This window comes from Syngnathus scovelli, chromosome 13, assembly GCF_024217435.2.
Source record: "Syngnathus scovelli strain Florida chromosome 13, RoL_Ssco_1.2, whole genome shotgun sequence".
Lineage (NCBI taxonomy): Eukaryota > Metazoa > Chordata > Actinopteri > Syngnathiformes > Syngnathidae > Syngnathus > Syngnathus scovelli.
In genome coordinates, this window is record NC_090859.1 from 5,368,397 (window position 1) to 5,393,151 (window position 24,755).

General features: G+C 40.7%; 1 protein-coding gene across 1 annotated transcript in view; it reads left to right on the forward strand.

Moving 5' to 3' along the window:
• Positions 1 to 573: 573 nt before the first annotated feature.
• lrsam1 (leucine rich repeat and sterile alpha motif containing 1) overlaps positions 574 to 24,755 on the forward strand; it is a 28,663-nt gene continuing 4,481 nt past the window's right edge. Inside the window, exons 1-20 of the mRNA XM_049738456.2 lie at positions 574 to 866; positions 3,198 to 3,392; positions 6,334 to 6,390; positions 7,967 to 8,011; positions 8,136 to 8,213; positions 8,492 to 8,560; positions 8,649 to 8,733; positions 8,825 to 8,946; positions 9,166 to 9,256; positions 9,996 to 10,105; positions 10,196 to 10,225; positions 10,471 to 10,593; positions 10,793 to 10,932; positions 11,018 to 11,062; positions 11,282 to 11,352; positions 21,935 to 22,034; positions 22,103 to 22,190; positions 22,318 to 22,392; positions 23,183 to 23,263; positions 24,467 to 24,562. Of these exons, the coding sequence (XP_049594413.1) occupies positions 3,321 to 3,392; positions 6,334 to 6,390; positions 7,967 to 8,011; positions 8,136 to 8,213; positions 8,492 to 8,560; positions 8,649 to 8,733; positions 8,825 to 8,946; positions 9,166 to 9,256; positions 9,996 to 10,105; positions 10,196 to 10,225; positions 10,471 to 10,593; positions 10,793 to 10,932; positions 11,018 to 11,062; positions 11,282 to 11,352; positions 21,935 to 22,034; positions 22,103 to 22,190; positions 22,318 to 22,392; positions 23,183 to 23,263; positions 24,467 to 24,562 (1,578 nt within the window). The 5' untranslated portion in view covers positions 574 to 866; positions 3,198 to 3,320. The remainder of the gene's footprint in view (positions 867 to 3,197; positions 3,393 to 6,333; positions 6,391 to 7,966; positions 8,012 to 8,135; positions 8,214 to 8,491; positions 8,561 to 8,648; positions 8,734 to 8,824; positions 8,947 to 9,165; positions 9,257 to 9,995; positions 10,106 to 10,195; positions 10,226 to 10,470; positions 10,594 to 10,792; positions 10,933 to 11,017; positions 11,063 to 11,281; positions 11,353 to 21,934; positions 22,035 to 22,102; positions 22,191 to 22,317; positions 22,393 to 23,182; positions 23,264 to 24,466; positions 24,563 to 24,755) is intronic.

Sequence of the window (24,755 nt, forward strand, 5' to 3'; positions counted from 1 at the left end):
TCGCTAATTTATACAGATCCTAATCACAGAAAGTGGATAACGCTCACAAATGTAAACAAATTCGTGAGACTGTGGGTTGGTTGCTCATAAAATGTAATGTTTTAGGAATTTTTAGTTGAAAAAGTATTACAATGAAAATAGATCGAACAACTGACACTTCTGTAAGACTAACCTTAATTCCTACAGTGCACAATTGGCAAGTCTGAACTCATGCAGTTTTATCTCCATAGTATGCGCTATTGGATTTATATTCTTGAGTGCCACGTTATAGTTACATTTAAGACGATAGAAATATAACATTTGAATTTTCCCATCCAGTCTAGTAACACTTCGGTGAGGAAAGGCCAATAAATAAATAAATAAATAAATAAATAAATAAATAAATAAATAAATAAATAAATAAATAAATAAATAAACTATTGCAACTATGTTTAAAAAATGATCAAATTTATCGGAGACGTTCGCAAAGGGGACATTTTTACTCTTGCAACTGAGAATGAATAGTTTGGGTATTAAATGGGAAAACAGCGAACATAAATACTGCCAGCAGTCGGTAGCAACGTGCCGTTCTGAAGTATGGTCTACCAAAAGTTTAAACGAGGAAGTGAGCGGTCTGTTGTGTGTTTTGACAGCAAAATATTTTACGGTAGACTTTTATCAAACGACTTAAGCGGAATTCATGCCGAGAACGTATATATCGGATTTGGTGCTGCCGATGACGAATGCTGAAGATATTGTTAGGGACCGCCGATCGGTTTTTGTTCTTTGCGTCTTTCAAATGCTGGTTGATGCAAAGTGTTAGCAAAGACAAAAAACTATTTCACTCAAGAAACAACTACCGGCAAAAGTAGGGATTTACGCTAAGTGTGAGTATAAAATGTCATTTCCATTTTTGCTGTTCGATATGGTGTGGGGTTAGCCGTGTTTGCTAATGAACAATATATTAATAAAACACGTAGTTGTTCCTAGTAAAACCTTACCCCTGATGTTAGTAATTAATCAAGTGTATACTAATTTTTGTGTATTTGGAGTGAGATAGTTGCCTGCAGTCGTTCGTTATTTATTTATTTCGAGACCTTACGGGAATTTGCGTTGCTAGCCTCGTAAATGATCCGCCCACTTCACGTCGCAGATGGAGGTCTGACCTTCAAGTACATTTAACGCAGTCCATAGTCTCATATGTCTACTTTAGTTAATGTTATTTAACATAAGTATTCGATATAGCAGTCACAGACTGATGCTGATTCTTAGGCTATAACTGCATGTGCGCTCATCTCCGGTATAGACACACCCATCCATTATCAAATTAGTGCAATAAGAACATTTTGTAAGGAAAAAAAAAAATCTATCTTATTAGAATGAATTGAAACACAATGCAAGGATGGCAATTAACATATTGACAAACGTGTGTGTATGTATATTAATATACACTGCTCCAAAAAATTAAAGGAACAGTTTTTTATCAGGGCATGGCATGAATTCAATTACACGTTTCTGATAAGGTTTTGGTCAGGTACGCGGCAGAGGGGGTTGTTAATCAGTTTCAGCTGCATTGGTGTCGATGGAATTAAAAACAGGTGCACTAGACGGGCAACAACGAGATGGTCCCCAAAACAGGACTGGTTTTGCAGGTGGAGGCCATTTCAAGTTCCTTCCTCTTGATCTTTTTTAACTGGTTTTCCGCAAGTGTTGGCTTTAGCTAGAGTCATTATCATGACTGGGAGCATGAGGTGATTTCTTAACCCGCCTGAAGTTGAGCAGGTTGTCCAACTCCTCCAGGATGGCACATCCATGCGGCGTGCTGTTGCAAGAAGATTTGATGTGTCTCCCAGTACAATCTCCAGAGCATGGAGGAGATTCCAGGAGGCAGGTAGTTACTCTAGGAGAGCTGGACAGGGCCGTAGACGGTCCTCATTCCATCAGCAGGACCGATATCTGCTGCTTTGTGCAAGGAGAAACAGGTTGAGCACTGCCCGAGCCCTACAGAATGACCTCCAGGAGGCTACCAGTGTGAATGTCTCTGTCCAAACAGTCAGAAACAGACTTCACAAGGGTGGCCTCAGGGCACGACGTCCTGTAGTGTACCCTGTGCTCACTGCTCAACACCGTGGAGCTCGATTGGCATTTGCCATAAAACACCAGAATTGGCAAGTCCGCCACTGGTGACCTGCGCTTTTCACAGATGAGAGTGGGTTTACCCTGAGCACCTGTGATAGACGTGAAAGGGTCTGGAGAAGCCAAGGAGAGTGCTATACTGCCTGCAACATCATTCAGCATGACCGGTTCGGTGGTGGGTCAGTGATGGTCTGGAGAGGCATTTCCATGGAGGGACGAACAGACCTCTACAGGCTAGAGAACGGCAGTCTGACTGCCATTAGGTATCGGGATGAAATCCTTGCACTCATGATCAGACCCCACGCTGGTGCAGTAGGTCCTGGGTTCCTCCTGATCCACGACAATGCCCAGCCTCATGTGGCAGGAGTATGCAGACAGTATCTGGAGGATGAAGGAATTGACACAATTGAATGGCCCTCATGATCACCTGATCTAAACCCAATAGAACACCTCTGGGACATAATGTTTCAGTCCATCAGACGCCGCCAGGTTGCTCCTCAGACTTTACAGGAGCTCACTGATGCCCTTAGACAGATCTGGGAGGACATCCCTCAAGACACCATCCGTCGTCTCATTAGGGGCATGCCGCGACGTTGTCAAGCATGCATGCAAGCACGTGGGATATTGAAAATAATTTTGAGTTGCAGAAATTGAATTTAGGCAAAATGGACGAGCCTGCCACATCATTTTTTCACTTTGATTTTTGGGGTGTCTATATACTGAGCCCTCTGTAGGCTGAAAACTTTTATTTCCAATCCAAAGATGTGGCATCTTTTTGTTCCTGAGACATTAAACTGTCCATATCAGTATAGATATCCAACATTTTTGTTGTCACCATTGAAATCTGATGTATTTTCAAAGTGTTCCTTTAATTTTTTTTTGAGCAGTGTACATGAACAACCATATATCCGCACGCACGCACGCACGCACGCACGCACGCACGCACGCACGCACGCACGCACGCACGCACGCACGCACGCACGCACGCACGCACGCACGCACGCACGCACGCACACACACTTGTTTTTCCTTTTGCCTCTATGACTGAGGTCAACTATTTTTTTTTTACGGTCTATTTTTAGAGTAAATAAGTGTCTTGAGTGGTTCCAACTGGTCCATCAGCCTTTCAAGTGAGTGGCTGTTATTGTCGTGCACTGAAGTATCCCGCATAAACTCAGCTGACAGCAGTACAGGCCGGATACAAGATGCCTCTGTTCTTCAGAAAGAAGAAACCCAGCGATGACGCCCAGAAGAGAATTGAATATCAGCTGTGCCGGGTACGATAACTGCTAATTAATGTGTTTTACTTACAGTGTTTGTCAGCAATAAGCACTTTCATTTACAATACAGGCCTAGAATAGACAACGACATACCATATTTTCCGGACTATAAGCCGCCACATTTTGCACAGGCTTTGAACCCTGCAGCTTGTAGTCCAGTGCGGCCTATCTATGGATTTTTCGTGATTTTTGTGATACACTTACTATACACTCGTTGGTGAAAAGGTTGTAGACCGCTGTTGTGTGGCACCACTTTGCTGGGCGGAGGGATATGTGAACAGACATATGGTCACTGGGTAGAAAAGTGGTGTGTTTATCGCATGTCCGTCCGCCAGGCAAATAGTGCCGCATAACTGAGACAAACAAGAGACAGAGCGACAGAACATGACTGGAGAAAGGAAGCTTTTATACGCAAAGCTTTTATACGCAACCCTTATTATAGGGGACAAAATACATGCAGGCACATGCACTCATAGGAGGCCACCAGGGGCGGTAAAGGGCTCAACATGGTTTCCTAAACTGTCACCATAAGTTGTTAAAAAATGAATAATATAATAAAAGATAATATCTGTCCTGTGGTCTATGCTTTTAATGCAATGTTGGTGTGTTTCCTATACATTTGGATCATTTTCATAGTCCTGTATTTCTTGTTCAAATAACAACGGGAGACAAGAATCATGGAGGCTGAGGCAGTGACAGGTAGTGCCTCTCAGGGCGTGCGTGTGAGCGTGTGCACCACTCACACACACACTGTAGTGAGCGCATGCAAACGGCGCGTGCTTGCAGTCAGCGGGAAAAGGCCTTGAGGCAGCCAATACTTTTGCCTCATAAATGGGGCGATAGTGAGCCATGACACGAGTAAATGCAAGAGTAAATTAAGAAGAAAAAAAAAAGAAAAGAAAAACAACCAACAACATTCGGTGCTAACGTGTTGCTATTTGGCTTTATTTTCCCTGAAAATGGAGAATATAATCTCGAAAATAAATGTTTCAAAACTTGACTGGCAGTCAAAGCAAGAAATCATAAGTAAGGGAACACCAACGCCAGATTTGCGAGGATTAATTCAAACTACGTTCCTCCCGGGATGGACTACAACACATTTGTTTCAAAAGGAGTGGTACTCTAAAAAAGACTTCATTTACAAGTAAAGGTAAGAATACTGCAGTGGTGTGTTTAAATGTACAGTGGTGTGTTTAAAATGTTATTACATTTAATCAAGAATGGGATAACAACCATGCATGCTTGTAAATCTGACTTGTGAGTCAGTGCCTTAGCGTCATCCAGTACGTTTGTAAATCTGATTCTGAGTCAGTGCCTCACCAACCCCAACCCTCTCACTGGTCAATTTTCCATTCAACCAGGCGCAGAGTAGCAGTTGGAAAAATCAGGACAACAGTCCAGGCCAACATGGCCCAAGATTTATGCCCAGAATCAATTTTTTTATACACTGTATGCAAACATCTGATTTAAAGTCACACGATTCCACTAGATGACAGTAATGCTCTGCAACACCTTCTTGTTCTCTTTCTCCATTCCCCGTCTTTCATCAATCTTCAGGGTGAGTAGCTTTATCTATTTTAGTCGCTTTATACAGACCTATCATCCTATAATTGTTGTCAAGCTCATACTGAAAACGATTCCTGCTCAGTGGCAGTGTGCATGTGAGTGTGATTGGTAGTTTGTCTCTATATGCTCCCTGTGACTGGCTGGTGACCAGTTCAGGACATAAGCTCCCATTCGCCCAATGTCAGATGGGATAGGCTCCAGCACTCCCCGTGACCCTGAACAGAATAAACGGTGTTGAGAATGTATGAAAATATTACTTCTCTAGTTAAGCTTTTATGATGGAGCAGTACGTTTGTAAATCTGATTCTGAGTCAGTGCCTCACCAACCCCAACCCTCACCGCACGTCACTGAATACATGTGATGCTGCTTTTAAGTTAAAGGCAGTCAATATAGCTCAACCAAAGAAATAGAGCTGCTGCATCTACTGTAGAGGTTTCCTCAGGCCACCAGGGTGGAGTGGGCTATTGTTGATGACATCTTGTTGTGTCACCATTTTCAGTATTTTTTTCCCGGGTCACGTCTTCTCCCAACCTTTACGTGTTGCTTGTATAGCATTGCCAACTTTACACCTGTAAGTGGTCACATTTTAGTTATTATTAGTTTTCACATTAAGTTTATTATGGTCATTGCTGAGATTTATGCATGTTAGTATGTTTCAAAGTTCCTTCATCTCTGTCAATAAACGTTATGTTAATAAAAGGTCTGCGTCCCCATAGAACCATCCCTTTCCTTACAATCCTCTTTGTGTATATTCTCTTACAAATGGTAATTAAACATTAAAACACCTACGGCTTATAGTCTGGTGCAGTTTATACGTGAACAAACCAAGATTTTCCCCTAATTTTAGCTGGTGCGGTTTATAGTCAGGTGCGGTAATTAGTCCAGAGATTACGATACATGAAATATATGATTTTTTATTTAGACACAACAATATGCAGCCATTTTGTTTGAAATAGAACTATGTGATGGAGGTTTTTGAAGACGTTTCACCAAAATATGGTATGCTACACGGCCATGCTGGATACCTTATTTTCAAGGGGCGTATACATATTTGGATTCTGTTGAATAAAACATTTTAATACTGTAGTTGCATAAAAATCCCTTGCAGTCAAAGCCTAAAATAAGCAGATGACCAAAAGAGACTGGCACCACTAAATTCTGAGTTTGATCCCAGGAAATGCTTTTGACCTAAGTTGTGGTAGCATATGAAGCTAAAATCTTCTCATTGACCAAATACTTCTGAACTGCAGTGTATATGGAAATTTCCTTGTTTGGGTCTCTTACTGTCAAAGTGTGATATGTGTTTATATAATGTGTTTAAAAAAAAAAAAGTTAAAATGCATGCAAAACCTATTATCTGCTATTTTTCAGTCAAAAGAAGCAGGTGCTGATGACATCCTGGACATCTCATCTTGCGAGCTGTCAGAGGTGAGGATCTTTACAGTTTTACTGGTGCTTCAATTTGGTCCCTCAATTTTCCAAAACAACCTCTTGCCCAAGGTGTAATTGGAAGAATATCTTAGCATCACATGAAAGAAATTGTGCCTGAAGTCTTATGACTTCTTTGCACTGGTGATGGCGACCCAAAAAGTGACAACGAAGAAACTCTTAACACAGGCTGCTCAGCATTGCTCTAGACATTGTTGTCCTGGCATTTGGGGGTCATGCTGCTTCCAGGCACAGCATAAACTATGAGTCAATATTGGGAACAGTTACCATAATCACATATGAGCCTCTTAAAGTGAATGCTAAAAAATATACTGAATTTAGTATACATTCTGTCAGGCAGGGGACAAGGCGAAGGACTCGGATGCAGAGTCGTTTCTTTCTTGGATTTATTCCAGCAAGCACACTGATCAAAAGTACAAAGTAAAACGCCTCTTGCGAGGGAAAACGCGTGGCAAAAAGTACAAACAGAAGGCGTCGCACTGAGGCGAGAAAAAAGGCTAAAAGTACAAATCAAAACGCCTCTTACGAGGGATAACACGCGGCAAAAAGTACAAACAAAAGCGTCGCTCGGTGGCGAGACAGAGAGGAGGGGTCTTACTGAGAATTTGGACATCAAGGAATCGCTGGTGGTCGGGACGAGGCAAGACACACTGGCACAGGAAAAGGGGAAGACACGGACTAAATACACACAAAAGGGCGTGGACACAGGTGCTGACCATTATTGTCAATTACACAGGTGCACACAATCGGAATCAGGGAAGACAAGACAACCAACACCGAGGAAGGAAACACAAACTGACACGGAAGGGACGACAAAATAAAACCGGAAGTAAAATTACGACAGACGAGACAGAAACCCGGAAAAATAAACGCGACCGCATGACACATTCGCTGGATACATCATGTTTGAATTGACAACACAGATTTAAATGAGGAGATCATTGATTGGAACATTGTTCAGAATGGGACTATTACATAATTATGAAATACGGCTAAAGTAAACTAAAAAAGCCACCATCTAAACTTCTAGATTTCCACATGGATTTAATGCGATAAAACTTGTGCAGTATTGGATTGTTTTACATTTTAATCTTTAAGTTTGTAGTTTGTGTGTTAGCTTACTGATTATTAATTGTCAAGGAGGCTGATATTTGGAGTCAATATTGGTTTGCAGTAAAAAACAATGGGCAGTGTTGATGTCAAAATTTGTTCAAATGACAAAGCATTTTTATCAAACAACTTTTGACATTTGCAACATTTTTTTTCACTCTTAGAAAACAGACAGCTTTGTTTTGAAATTCTAATTAAAAGTGCTCCTATGTTATATGTGCCAGAAAACATGATTGCTGATTGTCGTTTGTTCACTCAGAAATTATAAGATTCGGGGGGTTCACTGTACGGACTCAGTGTCCGACAAAATTTTCCAATTCAGTTGTTCATGTTTCCTGATATGAAAGAAAAAAACAAATTCCACCGACAGTATATAAAAACACATAATATTTTTGCAATACCATTTAAGTTGTTGCGTTGAATATGTTTTTCTGCTATTTCACAGGTTCCTTCGAGCGCCTATTCGATTTGCAAAGTTCTTCAAAAGAAAGTAAGAACAAAAGCATAATAAAGAGCTAAAAAGAACTGCACATAAAGTCTGTTTTGTTTGTCTCATACACACTTAACTATTTAATATCACTTGACCAGACCTTTCTCATTTTGGCCTTCCACAGGTCCTCCTCTTACACAGCAATGAGCTCAAGTCACTGCTTCCCAAAGGAAATGATATCATCTCTCTTGTCACTCTCAAGGTAAAATCACCTTCTCACACAAATATTACAATGCTTGGTTTAAACCGCGGTGTAGAATTTAATCCGAATGCTCCCACAATGTTGTGTTCATTGCTCTGAACACTAGTTCATGTAAAAGTGCAAATGTTTAGAAACAGGCTTTTTTTTTTTTTCAATCAAAATAGAACCACGCATTGTTTTTAAATGAAGTAAATATCATAAAATGTTACAATGATGTTTAACTTTTTAAAGTTTCCTGACCAAGCCAAATATTTCACCCCATCCCTCTTCCATTTCAGGTTTTGGATTTGCATAATAATAAGATAAACTCGCTCCCAGAAGACATCGGGAAGCTGACGTCTCTGCAGGTAGAGTTACTCTGAACTCTTGAAAATAAACGTTACTCAGTTAATGAATGGTAGTCACTCTCGTATTTTGCCAATTGTGTATTCTTAGATTTTGAATGTGGACAAGAATCGATTAAAGGTCCTTCCAGAATCCATTGGGGATCTAAAGCACCTGCAGACGCTCAATTTGAAAGGTGGAGTTCTTGTTCCTTGTTTGTGCCCAAGTGTTAGCTTTCAGTTTAATGTCACTTTTAATTTACTGTTGTATTTATCCTGTCGCTTTAGGCAACTGCCTCAGTGAACTACCAACGACAATTAGCTCTCTGTGCAGTTTACGCACTCTAGACGTGAGTGACAACCTCATCATCCAGATTCCCAAAACCTTTGCTTACATCCGCACCCTGGAGGTACGTGTCCATCTTGGAAATTCAGTTCACACGATTGCGTAAAGAAGCAACAAAACACAGCAAGTGTGTGTGTTGTGTGTGTTGTGTGTGTTGTGTGTGTTGTGTGTGTGTGCGTGTGTGCGTGTGTGCGTGTGTGTGTGTGTGTGTGTGCGTGCGTGTGTGTGTGTGTGTGTGTGTGTGTGTGTGTGTGTGTGTGTGTGTGTACATGTGCTGTGACAGAATCTCATACTGGATGCAGCTACAATGACCTTTCCTCCTGCATCTGTGTGTGGGGAAGGTACAGCGAACATCCAGCACTTCCTGTGCTCTGGTGAGTATGTGTTTAGTAACTACCAAATAGTATAGAATTACTACACATTCTGTTTTATTTTCCTCTGTGTACCTCGCATCCAAATCTTAAACAATAAATAAATAAATACGTACGTATGTACATACATATGTACATACGACATATGAACATAGTACATATATATATATATATATATACACGCACGCACGCACACACACACACACACACACACACACACACACACACACACACACACACACACACACACACACACACACACACATACACACGCCATTTGCAACCGCACTCACACCTAGGGACAATTTGGAGTCTTCAATCGGCCTACCAAGCATGTTTTTGGGATCAACCTCTAAATCGTGTTTCTTTTGCAAGAGATTTGCATCACACAGTTCCCATTTTAATACAATTTATTGGTATTACAGACATGTAATATTCAAGTATAATACTTGGTTAACCACTACTAGTATACCAACATAAATGTGACTATAATGTACAAGCATGTCATCTTGCAGGTGTCGGTCACACATGTAACTTTGTAACATTCTTAATTGTCGCACAATCGTAAAAAGAAATTAACCACATGGAGTCAACTCGTTCTCTCACTTTTGTTAACTTAAGACAAAAGAATTGTGCCTCAATTTATATGTGTGTGAAAATTTGGGTCAAATTCCAAATTGTGTTTATGTCAATCTTGATAGAATTTCCTGAGGTTTCATTCCAAATCTATCGTTTTACTCAGAGCTAGGCGAGGAGTACTGCCCTCCATCCCAGTATCTTCTCCCTGTTCTGGAAAGTGACGGTGGTAAACAAAACTCTGACTGTGTGGATGCTTTGGATGAGGCCTGGCAGGTAGTAAATTCCATTACACTGTATAATAATGGTGTCGGAGCATATCGCGTTCACTTGCCACATTAAATGTTTCTTCACTTTTTGTTACAGAATAAATTCAGTGACTATGAGAAGAGAAAGGTATGTTTTCAACTTAAAGGTTTCATTCAAGGTTTCTTGCTGATTGAAGTTAAACTGAAACAAAGCTGTAGCTATAATCAAGTAGTGGTATATATACATACTAGATCATTTTATAGTACCATTTACACTGTAATTCAATGTAATTGGAAAACAAAAAGAAATAAAGCTGCAACATTAAGATTTTTTTTTTAAATTGTGTTGCAAAATGTTTTTTGCATCGTTAAGAAAATTATTCATTCTCTCAGATTCAAAAGCAAGAGGAAAAACTGGCCATAGAGCGACACAGAGAGGAGAAACAAAATGAACACACCCAGCTTCTACTCATGAACACCACTCGTAAAGTAAATATTCTCAACTCAGTCCGACAGGTACGTTGTTCCCACACGCAGTAAATGCAGTTATTCCCATTCTTTTCTCTTCCCGTACATTTGGAATATTCTATGACAGGTCAACATTTGTTTTTGACTCTTGCTCATCTTTGGAATATCCGAGTAGTCAAATCATGAATATCTATCAGAAACCAAAAAGAAATGAAATTTACCTGCTCACTTTTGCACTAATGTTTAGGAGCAGGAGCGTTTGGAGCAGGGGTTCTCCCAGCAGCAGCGAGCCCAGGATTCTGAGAGGTTACTGTTGTTAGAAAAAGTGAAACACGCCGAAAATGACATCAGCAGTCGCATTAGTAACATGCTGTTGGATGACAACAGGTAGTACATGAAAGCAGCGTGTAGATGTGTGTCACATGAAAGCTACTTGTAGCCACTTGACAACTTCATATTTTGACCTCTGCAGGCAGAAAAAGAGTGCTGAGTTTCTCCAAGCCATGGAAGAAGATCGGTGAGTGGAAGACAATCATTCAGTTCTATCGCTGCAAAACTTGTAATTCAAGAATTTAGTAAGGACTGTAGTGAAATTCAAGCAATGTTAATGGATTAACTTTCCTCCTAGGATTAATAAAGTATACTGTATTGTATGTTTAATGAATATTTTACAACCTTTTATTTGGTTGTTTAAATCAAAGCAGTGGGTACATTTTACTGATTGTTTGTCTGACAGGATCCGTATGGAACATCTGACTGCCATCACACAGGAAGAAGCCAACTCTCTGAGAAAGAGAGAAGTGGCCAGTATGTTACCTTTTACTCTCCACTTACAGTAGTTTGCCCAAAAATGCAAGGCAAATTATTATTCTCTTCTTTTTTACGCAAATAGCCTTAAACCGCTACAAGCTCCTCACCCGATCACTCTTTATGAAGCCAACAATACCACGTAATCTGCAGAAGGCAGAGATGTAATACTGAGAACACTAAACCGGACACCCTCAATGTCTCAGCTACACCTAGAAATTCTGTTCATAAAGGTTATGAACAAAATCAGTGAAAACTTGACGGAGTTCAAGCCAATAAGGTTTTCTGTTTAGGTCTTCCAATTTGTTGTTGTATGTCTTGCGCTTCCCAAACACATCCCATTTTATTTTGTATTATGGCAACAGATCCAATATCTGTGTCATTCCCTAGACACTTGTAGTAAAGGACGCGTGCGAACCGTAAATTTAACAAAAAGGTCTTTATCTACAAAAAATACAAATACAAAAATTACGATAAATCAGTTTTACAATTCCTTTTTCTTTCTTTCCAAAAAATACACAGTATATACTATGTACACGATCTACACGGTCAAAAACTGTTTTTCTCCGTGTCTACGTAATCCAACTGTCTAAACCAGGGGTGGGCAAACTTTTTGACTTGCGGGCCGAATTGGGTTCTAAAGTTTGACCGGGGGGCCGAACCAGGAGCAGATGGATGTAGTGTTTGTGTGAAGTAATATAAACGACCTGTAAAGGTCATTGCATAAAAGTTTTTGGCCTTTAGTAGGTAGTAAAGCATGGATATTCAAAAAAAGTTTTTTGAAAACAAATGCATTTATTAACAGCATTAAAAAAAAAAAATAACATCCCTAAAAAACTGCTATCAGTGATTCTCAGAAAATATGACACTGTTATTATGAATAACAGTCTCCATCACTTCAGTGCCTGCAGGTCAGATTAATGAAAGATGTATGTTTATCTTATGAGATCACATCAAACGGCAAACATTCTGACCAAATATATCATCTTGAAGAATCGGTGAAAGCATACATCCAAATAAAGTAATCAAAACGGCAACACGGTGAGGGGTATCTGAAAATCAGAGCAGAGTTTTAACTCACAAACACCTGGTAACAGAAGTGAGGAAACGGAAAACACTTCCTTAAAGTAAGCCTTAAGAACTTTAAAGGTTAAGATTAGTCACAAACAGGTGGTGCATCAATGTCCTTGAGCATCCTGCATTGTTTGAAAATGAGAATGGTCGCTAGTTTCAATCCCTGCTATTTGTACAGATCATATTCAAAATGCATTTTTTTACAACAAACTTGAAAGCCTCCCCTTCATTTTCAGTGTTCACTTGATGTTGATGTTCATGTGGCTGAACGTCACGTCGCGTACGTCGAGCCAAATTGGCTACTCTTTTTAAACACTCGGCACTCAGTGTCCACCTTGCTTTTCCGTGGGCGACTCATTTTAATGGAAGGATTCCAGGGGAAGGTTTGTGGGTGGCTTTAGCGTAAAACTGTATCCGAAAACTCGGCGCGCAAATTACAAGAATGCTGTCGTCACAGCCCACACTCTAAATTCGGCACTGCTACAAATAGAGCGCGAGTGCGCCATTTCCGTACTACTGAGTACGTACACGCACCTGTGAGTGTGCACCGAGCTTTCTGACACGGCTTCCGGTAGTAAATGCGCAGGCGAGTGGTTCCCCATCTACTGGGGAAACGCAGTCATTGCTGGCAAAATGACCGAAAAAAAAAAGTTTAATAATACAATTTATTTAGGGTTGGCGGGCCGGATTAAACAGTCCGGCCCGCGGGCCGTAGTTTGCCCATACCTGGTCTAAACGATCCCTAAAAGGTTTGTTATAATGCAATACAACCTGACAGGAAGTAAACCTTTCAAAATAAAACAAAATTTCACAATAAAAATGCCTAAACAAATGTCAATCGTCTTAACTCAATTTTACAAAATAAAAAACAAACCACAATACAATTAACTTAAACATTTCCTACTTATGGCTCTAACATTCCGGCCCCTAATTGTATAGGCAGGATGCATAACAATTACACCTCAAAAAGAGCCATATAGTTATTAACCTAACAAAATATATCAAGGTTTTGCCTGTGAGTCAACTAACAGTCTTTTCCTGACTCATTCTGCCTCCTGTAACAAACAGAGTTTACTTATAGGTCTATCCAACAAACTAGACTTGGTTTGAACTTGAACTCGTCGCACAATTCCTCTGGAGTCCGGGAAGGTCTTTTGGATTCTTCCAGTCAACCAAGTATTCCTTGGGGCTGAATTGTCAACAATGAGAACAAGATCTCCAGCGACAAAATTTCTTCTTTGAGTCCGCCATCTCTGTCTCTCTTGTAGCAATGGAAGATATTCCTTTGTCCATCTTGACCAAAACAGATCGGCCATGTATTGTGTCTGTCTCCATCTTCGACGCGAGTATGTATCATCACTGTTAAATAAGCCTGGAGGAAGGATCGGCTGCTTCTTTAACAACAGAAGATGGTTTGGGGTCAAAACCTCCAAGTCATTTGGATCATCTGATGCAGCAGTCAAAGGACGATCATTTTTGACTGCTTCCACTTCACATAATAGTGTGTGAAGGCCATCATCATCTAATGTTTGTTGCCTCAACACAGAGTTCAACACCTTCCTGACGGTACGAATCTGTCTTTCCCATATTCCACCTTGATGGGAGGCGGTTGGTGTGTTAAAGGTCCATGCAATACCTTTTAACATCAGATCCTCTCTTATTTTAGAATGATCAAGCTCAGCCATGGCTTCTATAAGTTCTTTTTCGGCACCAATGAAATTAGTGCCATTATCTGAGTGCAGGGTAGAAACTTGACCTCTTCTACACATAAACCTTCTGATGGCATTTATGCATGATGAGGTATCCAATGAGTGAGCAACCTCTATGTGTACTGCTCTAAGTGCAAAGCATGTAAACAGAATGCCATAGCGCTTCACTATGCTGCGTCCTCTCTTTACACCAAAAGGTCCAAAATAGTCCACTCCCACATGCGTGAACGGAGGTTTATCTGGGAGTACACGTTCCTCCAATAAGTCTGCCATCTTTTGGACTGCAGGCTTTGCATGTATTTTCCTGCATGTGATGCATTTGGATATTGTTGTGCGGGCAGCTCTGTTCAGTCCTGGTATCCAGTATTGCTGTCTGACCTTTGCAACCAGCTGGTTCCTTCCGCAGTGACCATTATGTCGATGAACCTGTTGCAGAATCAGCTTAGCAATGTGATGTTCTTTGTGCAACACAGTTGGGCATCTTGCTTCTTCTGGCATGGCTGATTTGTTCAATCGACCTCCAACTTTGATGATGCCATTGTGCAGAAAAGGATCCAATTTGGAAAGCGGATGTGACCTCTTTATATGTAAATCATTACTTAAGAGTGCAGACAACTCTTCTGAAAACATCTCTTTTTGACTGTGACGTATTAGCACAACATTTGCATCTTCCAAGTCCTGAACAGACAAAGGTTTTCCTTTCAATGACTTTCTCAGTCTCATCATTTCTTCATGCACTTTCTGGTATTGCTTCAATGATTCTGTCTCTTTCAGGGAAATAACCTCTTTACATTCTCTTCTCTTCTCAACAAGGTAGTGAAGCAGATCCTTCATGCGTAGCATCCATGCAACAGCCTTTTTCAGCTTGTGCCAGTCAGAGTAGTATTCCACCAGTCTCTTCATGGATGTAATTTCAGTCATGGTCAAGAGACTGACCAGCGCTGTCTTCTTGATCTCACTGTCCTCATTCATGGTGCTTGGTATGTCAGGTCTGGTAGGCCACTCAAACTCCTCTTGATAAAGAAAATGTGGACCACAAATCCAGTTGTGGTTCTGGATAAGAGTGGTAAATTTTGTACCACGTGAAGCCGTATCTGCTGGATTAAGTGAACTATTCACGTATCTCCATTGAGATGGTGAAGTAGCTTCCCTTATGAATGCAACCCGGTTGGCCACAAAAGTCTTGAAACGTGAAGCATCAATCTGTATGTACCTAAGTACAGTCAGGCTGTCTGTCCAAAAAACAGACGCTCCAAGGGGGGTCTCCAGCTCCTGTTTTAACAATCTGTCGACTTTCACTGCTATGACTGCAGCAGTCAGTTCCATCCTAGGGACTGTTATTTTCTTCAGTGGGGCAACTCTGGATTTAGCCATGAGCAATCCGCAGCTCCTCCGTCCATCTTCATTGATCAGCAATAGGTATGTAGCAGTACCATAACCAATATCACTTGCATCCGAGAAATGGTGCAGCTCTGCTTTAGATGTGGGACAGAAATCATCTGGTTTCATACATCTCTTTATGTGGAAGCTGGAAAGTTCCTCGAGTTCTGAAACCCACTGCATCCATCTTTACAAATCTCCTTCTCCAACATCCTCGTCCCAGCTCAATTTTCTTTGACAGAGTTCCCTCAAAATCATCTTGGCAGGAAGAATACATGGGGAAATTAAACCCAGAGGATCATAAACTGAGTTAACAACTGAAAGAATTCCTCTCCTTGTGGCAGGTTTTCTTGGTACGTTCACCTTAAATGTGAAAGTGTCCGACTCTGTACACCAGTGTATTCCCAGAGCTCTTTCGGTAGGCAGAGTGTCTTTGTTCAAGTCTAAATCCTTCATCTTTGCAGCTCTTTCATTTTCAGGAATACATGACAGAACCTTTCTGCTGTTACTGACCCATTTTGTCAAGTTGAATCCACCCTGCAAGCATAGAGCTTTCAGAGATTGTTATAGTGCTATAGCTTGGTCCTCTGAAGCCACCTTTGCCAAACAGTCGTCCATGTAAAACTTCCTCTTGATTGCTTTAGAGGCTTCAGCTGTTGTCTCATCTTCTTTGTATTCGGCTGTCTTTCTTAGGGCAAAACTAGCACAACTTGGAGACGAAGTGGCTCCAAAAATATGTACTGTCATTCTATACTCCTCCAGTTTTCCGTTCAAATCTCCATCAGGCCACCATAGAAAACGCAGAAAATCAGAGTCCTTTGAGGGTACCCTGACTTGGTAAAACATTGCCTCTATGTCAGCCATCAATGCAACCTTCTCCTCTCTAAACCTTGTCAAAACTCCAATCAAGGTATTTGTGAGGTCTGGGCCTTGGAGTAACTGGTTATTCAGTGAAACTCCCTGATATGTTGCATTGCAGTCAAAAACAACTCTTATTTTCTTCTTCCTTGGGTGATACACCCCGTGATGTAGGATGTACCACACTTCTCCATCGTTGCACTGACTGTTTGCAGGCACCTTTTCAGCATAACCCTTTGCTATGATGTCATGCATGAAGACTTTATAGTCAGCATGAAAATCAGGGTTTTTTACAAGTTTCTTCTTGAGATTGACGGCTCTCTGCTCAACTAGACTGCGATTATTGGGCATCTTCTGAGGCTTGTTCTTAAATGGGAGACTTATACAGTAATGTCCGTCGAAGAACTGACAAGACTGTTCCACATCCTTCATGAACTGTTGATCATCTTGTGACATCTCTGTTTTGTCTTCACAGCTACGCTCTGTGAAATCCAAATTATATTGCTGTATCAGCAATTCCTCAAGGATTGCCACTGATATCCTGTTCGCAGTTAACCTCGGTAACTCATTCTCACACTGTTGAACGTCCTCTTCTCCCTTTACAGGACCATTGACAATCCATCCAATCGACGTTTTCACTGCGTATGGACCATCTCCTTGGCTATTGATGACTTTCCATGGTTCTATTGCTTTGTGAGCATTAGAACCAACTAACAGGCCAATTTCTGCCTTGATACTTGGAAGGTTCACCTCATCCAAATATGTCCACTTCCGGAGGTCTTTCTGATCAGGAATGTTCTCCTTTTTGACAGGAATTTCATGTTGAGTGAACACTGAAGGTAGATCAATGTATTTTTCCTCTTCAAATCCACTGACTTCCAGTTCTGACAGGATGTGACTACGGACAAGCTTCTCCTGTCCCATAGTTCGGAGCAAAATGTCCATTTTTCTGCCTCTTAAGTTCAGTGTTCTCATGATCTTCTCCGTGCAAAACGTCGCCGAACTGCCAGGATCTATGAAGGCGTATGTCTCAATTATCTGTGTGCCTTTCTTGGACTTGAGCTTTACTGGAACAATGGCCAAAACTTCTTCGTTGCTCCCGGCCCCAGTATATCCACACATCTCCTGGCTTACAGCACTAGTGGTCTGAGGTTCAGAAGTGGCGTTTCTTTCATTTTTCGGTGATGTCTTTTCTTCTCGTTGTACATGTAGGATGCTTGGATGTTTCCGTGAATATAACTGACATGTCAGTCTTCTTGAACAATCTTTACTCAAATGACCTTGAACCAGGCATCCAAAACACAAACCTTTGAATTTCAAATATTCAATCTTGTCCTTGTGTGCTAGCTTCTGGAACTTTTCACAGTTCCCAAGTCCGTGATTTTTGTCACAGTACAAACAGTTATTCTGAGCTAGTTTGCCGTTATCAGTCTTTGTGACTTGGTTTGACTGTGAAAATTCCTGCTTTTCTGTGTCAACACTTGTAGCAAAACTGCTACTTCTTGGTGTACTTTCCTTTGCTCTCTTCACAAAACTGCTCTTTTCTTTTTGTTTTGTAGATAGACTGACTTCCTGTAGATCACCAAACAATGGATCTGAGACGATCTTTGTTTGTCTGTCAATGTAATCTACCAGATCTGTGAACCTTGCTCTTCTTCCTTTATTCTCCTGCATTTCAAATGCCACATTACGCCTTCGCTCCCTCATCTTGTATGGCAATTTGGACAGAATGACTCTCATGTTTGTTGGGTTGTCCATTTCTTCCATGTAGTCATCATCTTGCATCGTGTTTTGGCAACCAATCAGGAAGAGAGAATAAGCGTTTAAGCTCTTAACCTCATCTGTCTTTATTTGTGGCCATTTTAAAGCCTTCTCGATGTAAGCCATGCCCATTTTTAAATTATCGCCGTATTGCTTATGAAGCAGTTGTCTGGCTTCTCTATAACCTTTCTCTCCGGTCATGTGTTCACAGCTTCTCACCAGATCTTGTGGCTCTCCACGTGTATATTGCTCCAGAAAGAAGAGTTTATCTTTCTCATTTTGTGTCTTATTGTCAATAGCATTGTCAAATGCTCTGAGAAAAGATTTATACCGTATTTGCCGGTGTATAAGTCGACTCGGTGTATAAGTCGACCCCCTAAAATTCGACGGAAATTTACGATTTTATGATATATCCTTTGTATAAGTCGAGCTCAATTGTTGCATTATATTAAACTTCAAAATTCAATCAGAAATATGCGAAATTTATTGACGAAATGTGTTCAAATTCGCGAGTTTGTAGCGAGCGATCTATACGCCATTTTAAATATTATTTACTTCATGACCCTGTGATATTACGCGCCGAGAGACTAACAACAATGAACACTCTTAGAAACTGGTTTATTTTTAGTTAAGAAACTACCAATTATAATTATAAAGTGATTGCCGGTACATAGAGTTCAAAATTCGTCTTCATCGTCGCTACTTCCGAAAAGCTCGTTCCATTCGTTTTCGTTTAGTTTGTCATCATAAAGGGCATCTTCTTGGTCTTCTCTATCCTGAGAGCGTTTGGCGAATATTTTCTAAGTGCCAACGGCTCTTGCGCCATAAAGAGTCCGCCCCGGCTGGTTCCCCATGTCGGCCAGAACAAGTGAAAATTTGGCCTCTTCCCCTGGAAGTCTGGCCAAGTTTGACGAATATTTTCTAAGTGCCAACGACTCAACCGCCGTAAAGTGTCCGCCTCGGCTGGTTCCCCGTGTCGGCCACCACAAGTGAAAATTCGGCCTCTTCCCCTGGAAGTCCGGCCAAGTTTGGCGAATATTTTCTAAGTGCCAACGACTCAACCGCCGTAAAGTGTCCGCCTCGGCTGGTTCCCCGTGTCGGCCACCACAAGTGAAAATTCGGCCTCTTCCCCTGGAAGTCCGGCCAAGTTTGGCGAATATTTTCTAAGTGCCAACGACTCAACCGCCGTAAAGTGTCCGCCTCGGCTGGTTCCCCGTGTCGGCCACCACAAGTGAAAATTCGGCCTCTTCCCCTGGAAGTCCGGCCAAGTTTGGCGAATATTTTCTAAGTGCCAACGACTCAACCGCCGTAAAGTGTCCGCCTCGGCTGGTTCCCCGTGTCGGCCACCACAAGTGAAAATTCGGCCTCTTCCCCTGGAAGTCCGGCCAAGTTTGGCGAATATTTTCTAAGTGCCAGCGACTCAACCGCCGTAAAGTGTCCGCCTCGGCTGGTTCCTCCAGTCGGCCAGAACAAGTGAAAATTCGGCCTCTTCCCCTGGAAGTCTGGCCAAGTTTGGCGAATATTTTCTAAATGCCAACGACATTCATTTAGACATGGCGATTGAATGTTTACTTACCGGTAGTTATTGTCGTTGCTTGACGCGCGATGACTCGCACATTCGCTCAATACCCAGTACTTCCCCCTAGCAGTCATCGTCGCTGCCTGGCTTTCGATGTCCGTTATTGAGGTGAGAATATTTGAAATTGTTGCTGAGGATGCGTGTTAATGCGACGAACGCTTTATAATGATTCAGTTTCTCGCTGTTTGATGAGCCTGACGGACGCACACCCACGCACAATGAGATGCATGAGAAACGGCCTTGGTTACCATCACATTTGAAGCGATGAATACGAAGTTAAATTTTATGACTCGGTGTATAAGTCGAGGTCGATTTTTTTCGGTCGATTTTGGATCGAAAAAGGTCGACTAATACACCGGCAAATACGGTACTTGAGTGGATCACCTGAGAACACAGGAATGTCTCTCTTGGGCAGCAGTGATAGGCTTTGCTGCTTGACCAACATTTCAGTGATTAGGTTTTGATGATGCATCACCTCATAAATCCTGTCACCTGTAGATGTGGGCTCCTGAGGACGTATAGGTGGGGCTCCATCTGAGTGATCCGGATGACACAAATATGCATGAGATGAATGTTTTGTGATACTAGCAGACACATCATACATCGGATGATCTTCCTTCTCTTCAGCATCTGCTGTCATCTGAGCCTGGACTTCAAGTACAGGTTGGGATCTTGGAAGACTTGCCAAAGGTTGTTCCAGCCTGTATTTCACATATTCATTCATTGCATCTTGGGGATCCTCGTGGTTCTGGAAAACTTTGAGCTTAGCAGTAGAGGCTGCTATTGCAGTTTCAATCTCTAGCTCCTCCAACTCAGCCTTCAACTTTGCTTCCTGCAGTTGAATTGCCTTTTTCTTTTTTAGCGATTCAGCTCGTGCTAGAAGAGCTGCTCTTTTAGCCTCCTCTTTCATGCGAGCCACTGAACTCGTGTTTGACACAACTGAAGAACTTTCAGTCCTGGAACTCGATCTGCTCTTACTTCTTTGACAACGAAAATCCGCTATTACAGAAATACTGTCATATGGCGCAACCTCCTCTTCATTGTGAACACTTCTTTTACGTTCTTGAATCCAACCTTCAGTCTCATGCAAAAACTGCTTAATAGTAGCTGCCTTTGACTCGTACCAGTCACGCTGATCTGTGTCAGCTTCATCTTCAGGTAACATCTGTACAATATTGTTGTTTAGCAATATGAACTCTTCATGCAGCTTGTAAAAACTTTGAAGTGTTTCTGACTCCATTTTATCAACATGCTCTTCATTATTCTTCATGTTGTCCATTTCCTTCATTTTAGCCGTAATATGAGCCATTTTTGCCCTTCTTTGTCCGATAAGCCTTTGGAGTTTCTCCTCGAGTGCCTTTTGTGTGTACTTTGGCTCCCTCTTGTGGTCACTCGCCTGCATTGCGTCCGATGCGGCAACAAACAATCGTTTCTCCTCCATGTTTTAATCTCAGCAATATCCAACAAGTTTTTTCAACAAACGATCAAAAAGGGCTTTTATAGTCCATGAACGTAACAGTATTCTTCTACTTTAATGTCTTCTTAACTTGCAAAACGACTCATTAAGTGTGAATAGGCGCTCCCTCCGTTAGCATAGTTAGCTTTGCCGTTAGCATGTTAGCAGGTCAGCTACTCACGGTGATACTATGGCTCTCATCCTCTCGTCTTCCAAAAGCTTCCTCTCATTCGTCTCCTTCTTTCTTGAATGTCCTTTTATCCTCCTGGAGACAGTTTTTGACTAATATTATGGCAACAGATCCAATATATGTGTCATTCCCTAGACACTTGTAGTAAAGGACGCGTGCGAACCGTGAATTTAACAAAAAGGTCTTTATCTATAAAAAATACAAATACAAAAATTATGATAAATCAGTTTTACAATTCCTTTTTCTTTCTTTCCAAAAAATACACAGTATATACTATGTACACGATCTACACGGTCAAAAACTGTTTTTCTCCGTGTCTACGTAATCCAACTGTCTAAACGATCCCTAAAAGGTTTCTTATAATGCAATACAACCTGACAGGAAGTAAACCTTTCAAAATAAAACAAAATTTCACAATAAAAATGCCTAAACAAATGTCAATCGTCTTAACTCAATTTTACAAAATAAAAAACAAACCACAATACAATTAACTTAAACATTTCCTACTTATGGCTCTAACATTTTGTTTTAAAAGTCATTCTTCTTTCTTTCCTTTCCTCTATATCACTTTTTAGCGGCCATGCAGAAAATGCTGACAGACAGCTGTGCTGTGAGCCTCCTTCAAGAAGCCAGCGACTATCGTCGAAAGAGTTTGATGTCTGAGGCCTACAGGAGGTTTAAAATGCACACAGACGCACAAATATTGCAATGTGTTGTAATTGACCAAATGTCTTTCCTATTAGTATGGAGAACCTGGAGAAGAAGTTTGATAAGATGCTATCCATCCAAGTTCTGGATAAATCTAAAGCCATTGCCCAGATCCTACAGGAGGTATAAGTCTTCAGTGACCATATAACAGTTGTTTATATTCTAAATGACTGATGTAATCCATCATTTAATTAAATAATTAAACAGAACATAAATCTTTTAAATGCAGTGAACACTCATGACTTTGCAGGAGGAGATGCAGAAAGCAGCGTTTCAAGCACTTCAACTGCAGAAAGATTCTGTCCATGGTTATATCCGCAACCAGGTCTGTAATGTATGGAGAGATGCAGATGGGTGGAGTCGGGGTCAAACTTGCCCTCGGTTCTTATCTGTTTTGATACATAGTTTGCGGACAGGTGTATCTCAAATGCTTAAGGCTCTCTTTCCTTTTAAATATTTCAATTTTAAAAATGAGTATAGCCCCTTCCCAAGAATCTGGGTTGAGTCTTTATTAGCGCTTATTACAGAACTGTCCAGTCCTTGGTCCATTTCATCCTGCAGACTTTCTTTTGTGCTGCTTGGTCAGTTAAATGTCATCACTTGCTTACATCCCAACATGGCTTTTTAAACACTGCTTTAATTAGATGTATTATTATTTTTTTAAATTGTTGTTTGTCTGATAAATTAATCACCTTTGTCGGGGGCCTCGACATACCTAAAAACTCAATTCTTGCAAGCATGTGGATTCTTGAGAAGATGTTAGTAATTTTGGGGTCCCAAATAGCCACCCCCCCCAAAAAAAAATCTTATTCGGTGGCATTATTTAAAAACATCAAAGTCAAATTTATTGGGATGATGATGATGTCGATAACAAAAAGCATGAATTCTCAAGGACTGTTCGAAATTAATTGGCTAGTTTGTTTTGAAGCATCAACTTTGGATGAATTGCAGAGTTCGTACTTTGTCAAACCTACTAAGGAGGCCAATTTAATATATTAACCCCTGTAGCTAAAAACACATTCCATTAAATCATCATGGTTGTTCATCCTAACCTTTGCTGTCCACAGCATGCTGCTTCTCCCTGCTCAGTTCATGTTGCCTTTTCACTGTTCCAGATCAAGCTTATTGAGGGTGAATTATTGCAGCTGACAAAACTTGAAGTTAAAAGACGCAATCTGGATGCTGAGACTCTGCAGGTAGGTGTCACCCCTCATTTTAATTTGCTCGCACTCATTTACTTTATTTTCGACTACTGAATGGGGCTGTTTTATTGCATGATTTGCTACCTTGGTTACAATACTACATATCCCGAATTAAGTGAGATAATATTATTAGCACTACATTGTCTTCCAAATGATTAAATGGACAGCATTACTTTTGCTGTACAGTTTGTCCAAACAGTGCACACAATTCTGAAAAGTAACATTACCTTACTGTATGTGCGACTTATACGAGTGTGTCCACAAATATTAAATATTACCAAATAATCCTTATCGGCCACCGTGGGTAGTTAAGTGACATGCTTTAGTTGACTGGTTCTTTTGTCACAGACAGAGTGTCTCTGATGAAGGCAAAAGTACATGTCGAAACATGTCAGGTAAATAAAACAACCTAAATCATTTGTCTGTGATAAAAGAACCAGTGAACTAATTTATAAGTGAAGACAAAATTAACTTAGTACAACTAAGTGACATACTGTTTAAGGTGGTACTGAGGTAGCTTATTTTATTCCTCGGACAAGGATGACTTTATCTTAAGGGCAACTACTTCATCCCTTATATTTCAAACTCAAACTTGAAATACATGACATATGTATAGTATGAACCAAACAAAATCCCAGTGAATATAACACCTTGGACTGGGCAACCATTTAAAGTGCTCACAATTTTTAATTCAGACCCTCTATAATTGCGGAAGACGTCCTTTGTTTTGATTTTTAAGGCTTTTGTATCATGACTGTCAACCGGTGGTTTGCGGCCCTTTAGTGATCCATGGCGGTATTGCAGGTCGTCCATGAAATTGGAAATGGAAAATAATGGTAACATTTTTAAAAATAAAATTGATTTATTATTTAGACTTGATTTATTTTCCAGCTGATTTTGTAAATCATTTACTATCCAAATTATGTCAAATGTAGCTGAGATTCCCAAAATAGACATACAGACAAATATCCTGTGCAGGTCTATCCTCCTTCGGTGCAAAATAAAATAATATTCCGCCAAAGCTGTGGTCCCAGAGTTGTTTTTTGGTTGTAATGGTGGTCCCTTGGACAAAACCAGTCTAAAACCCACTCTTTAGTTAATAAAATGTTTGAATTAATTATGGCTGAATCAAAATTACTGTCAATCAATTTGTCAATTACCTTGTCAATCTTGTTGTGCATGTGTCTGTTTATGCAGGAAGTGCTTGTGGACCAGCGGACAAGTCTTGGTGATTTGTTGCAACAACTGCTGAAACAGAAGCACCAGAGAGAGCAAGAACTCCTGCAAGTTCTGGTGAGTAAACCGAACTGTGAGGTGCATTGTTTTCTAGACGCTATCAGTGGTTTGACACCTGGCCACTGCTTCATGCGAAGGGCTACCACCAGTACTATTGAAACAACTAATTTGTTCAAATTACCTTTAATTATATGTTGTTATGACATGTTATTATTTCACCCCAAAAATATGACAATTATTTAACAAGGTA